Source organism: Triticum aestivum, chromosome 7A, assembly GCF_018294505.1.
Source record: "Triticum aestivum cultivar Chinese Spring chromosome 7A, IWGSC CS RefSeq v2.1, whole genome shotgun sequence".
NCBI classification, from domain to species: Eukaryota; Viridiplantae; Streptophyta; class Magnoliopsida; order Poales; family Poaceae; genus Triticum; species Triticum aestivum.
This window is the reverse complement of record NC_057812.1, coordinates 716729664-716731271: the sequence shown is the minus strand read 5'-3', so window position 1 is coordinate 716731271 and position 1608 is coordinate 716729664. Positions and strand designations below refer to the sequence as shown.

Genomic DNA, 1608 nt, shown 5'->3' with positions numbered 1-1608 from the left:
TTTTTGAGGAGCCAAAAGTCGACTCCCGCTGGCTCACCGTAATGGTCGTTGTGCCCGGTAGTGCCGTAGCCAACGAGGGTCATGGCATGCCCGAGAGTGGTGTTGCAGGGCCCGTCGAAGAGGCCGCGGCGGTAATGTATGAAGGCCGTGCTGTTGGCGTCGACCCCTACGGTGACGGGGTGTTTGAACACTGCCCACATGAGCGCCCACTCGTTCCGCGTGCTCGTCGACCGCCCCCGGTGCGCCAGTCCATGGACGCCGGTGGGTCTAGGTATTTTCTCCTCTGGCCAGCGGAATGTAGCAGCGGATGCTATAGTCGTTGCTCAGGGCGGTGTCAGCGAACTCGTTGAGCTTCAGTTTGCCCGGGCCGCGCTGGTGCGCGAGCCGGACACTCTGCGCGAAGACGGCGAAGCGGGTGCTGCCGCGTGCTCCTCCACTTGGGAGAGCGTTCCCGAAGTGCTGCGCCCACCGCTCGTACAGAGAGAGGAGGGCCTCCTCCGACGCGACCTCCTCCGAGGCGAACGACATGGTGATGGTGCCGCCACTCGCGGCGGGCATGGCGAGGAGCAAGACCATGGTCACCGCGAGCAGGAGTCTCGCCACAGTGGTCTCCATGGTTTCTTGGTCTAGAACGGCAAACAGGAGCGAACAACTCTGAGCGAAGTTTCTTCTGGCCGCACTTCCTCTCCCCATCGGCCAAGGGGGTTCTTATATAGGACTGGGAGGCTCCTTAGGCAACTTATGCACAACGTCGGCGCCTTAAAAATATCAGACGAAATTTACTCCTAAAAAACATAACGCTCTTCTCGTCTCAAGTTTCCCCTTGTAGCTGCTGATGGAAAATTCGTGGTGCGTTTGAGTTTGCCTTACTGAGTAACTGAGATAGTAAGACAGCCACCCTGTGTACATCAAGGTTGAATTTGTTTGTGTTTTTTTTTCTGTTGAGCAAATGTTCACATTTGTATTGCAACACTATGTGATTTAAATTCAATTATCCTTTAAGCATCTACCGTGGAAATTCTCCTTAAATTCTGGTTAGATTTTGCAAGGTTAGCCACGTCGAAAATCCACTAAGGGCGCATCCCCAATAGCTATTTCGATTTTGTTCCTCCGTTTGGTACCTAACACTGAACACCACATCACCTATATATGCACAACTTCACTATCTGTACTATCTAAAAAGAACCTAAGGTTCTGTTTCCTGCCATGCAAACCGCGTCATGCAAAGCATTTCATCCGCCCTCCGCTCTCTCCACGTGTATTACCTGATCTGCTATATATTTCCCTACCCACCTTCTTGCGGTCACTAGCCCTGGTTTCCTAGCGAGTTTTCCAATGGCCCCTATACATTTCAAAGACATTAAATCCTCCTGGTTGACCTGCTTTGGAATGTGTGTGCGTGTTTCCTTGGCTAGTTGGCATAACATTCTCGTGTGGTTTGTGAGTTCCATTGGCGTTTGTTGTCGTAGCGACCAGTGTATCAGAGCATGGTCAATAGTATAGCCAACTAATGGCTATATAATGTTGTCATGTCATGTATATATAGTCACTACTTACAGTCACTCATACAATAAGGTTGCCTATAAGATTAGCTATAAGAGTAGTACT

At 51.0% G+C, this 1608-nt stretch overlaps 1 protein-coding gene across 1 annotated transcript; it reads right to left on the bottom strand.

Moving 5' to 3' along the window:
• Positions 1-267: 267 nt before the first annotated feature.
• Positions 268-615, bottom strand: LOC123153851 (uncharacterized). Its single transcript, XM_044572771.1, has one exon. It carries the CDS (start codon positions 613-615, stop codon positions 268-270), a length of 348 nt encoding a protein of 115 aa, XP_044428706.1.
• Positions 616-1608: the final 993 nt, after the last annotated feature.

Excerpts from the sequence above, each read along its gene's own strand:
- LOC123153851 (XM_044572771.1), bottom strand. The coding sequence starts at position 615 with ATGGAGACCACTGTGGCGAGACTCCTGCTCGCGGTGACCATGGTCTTG.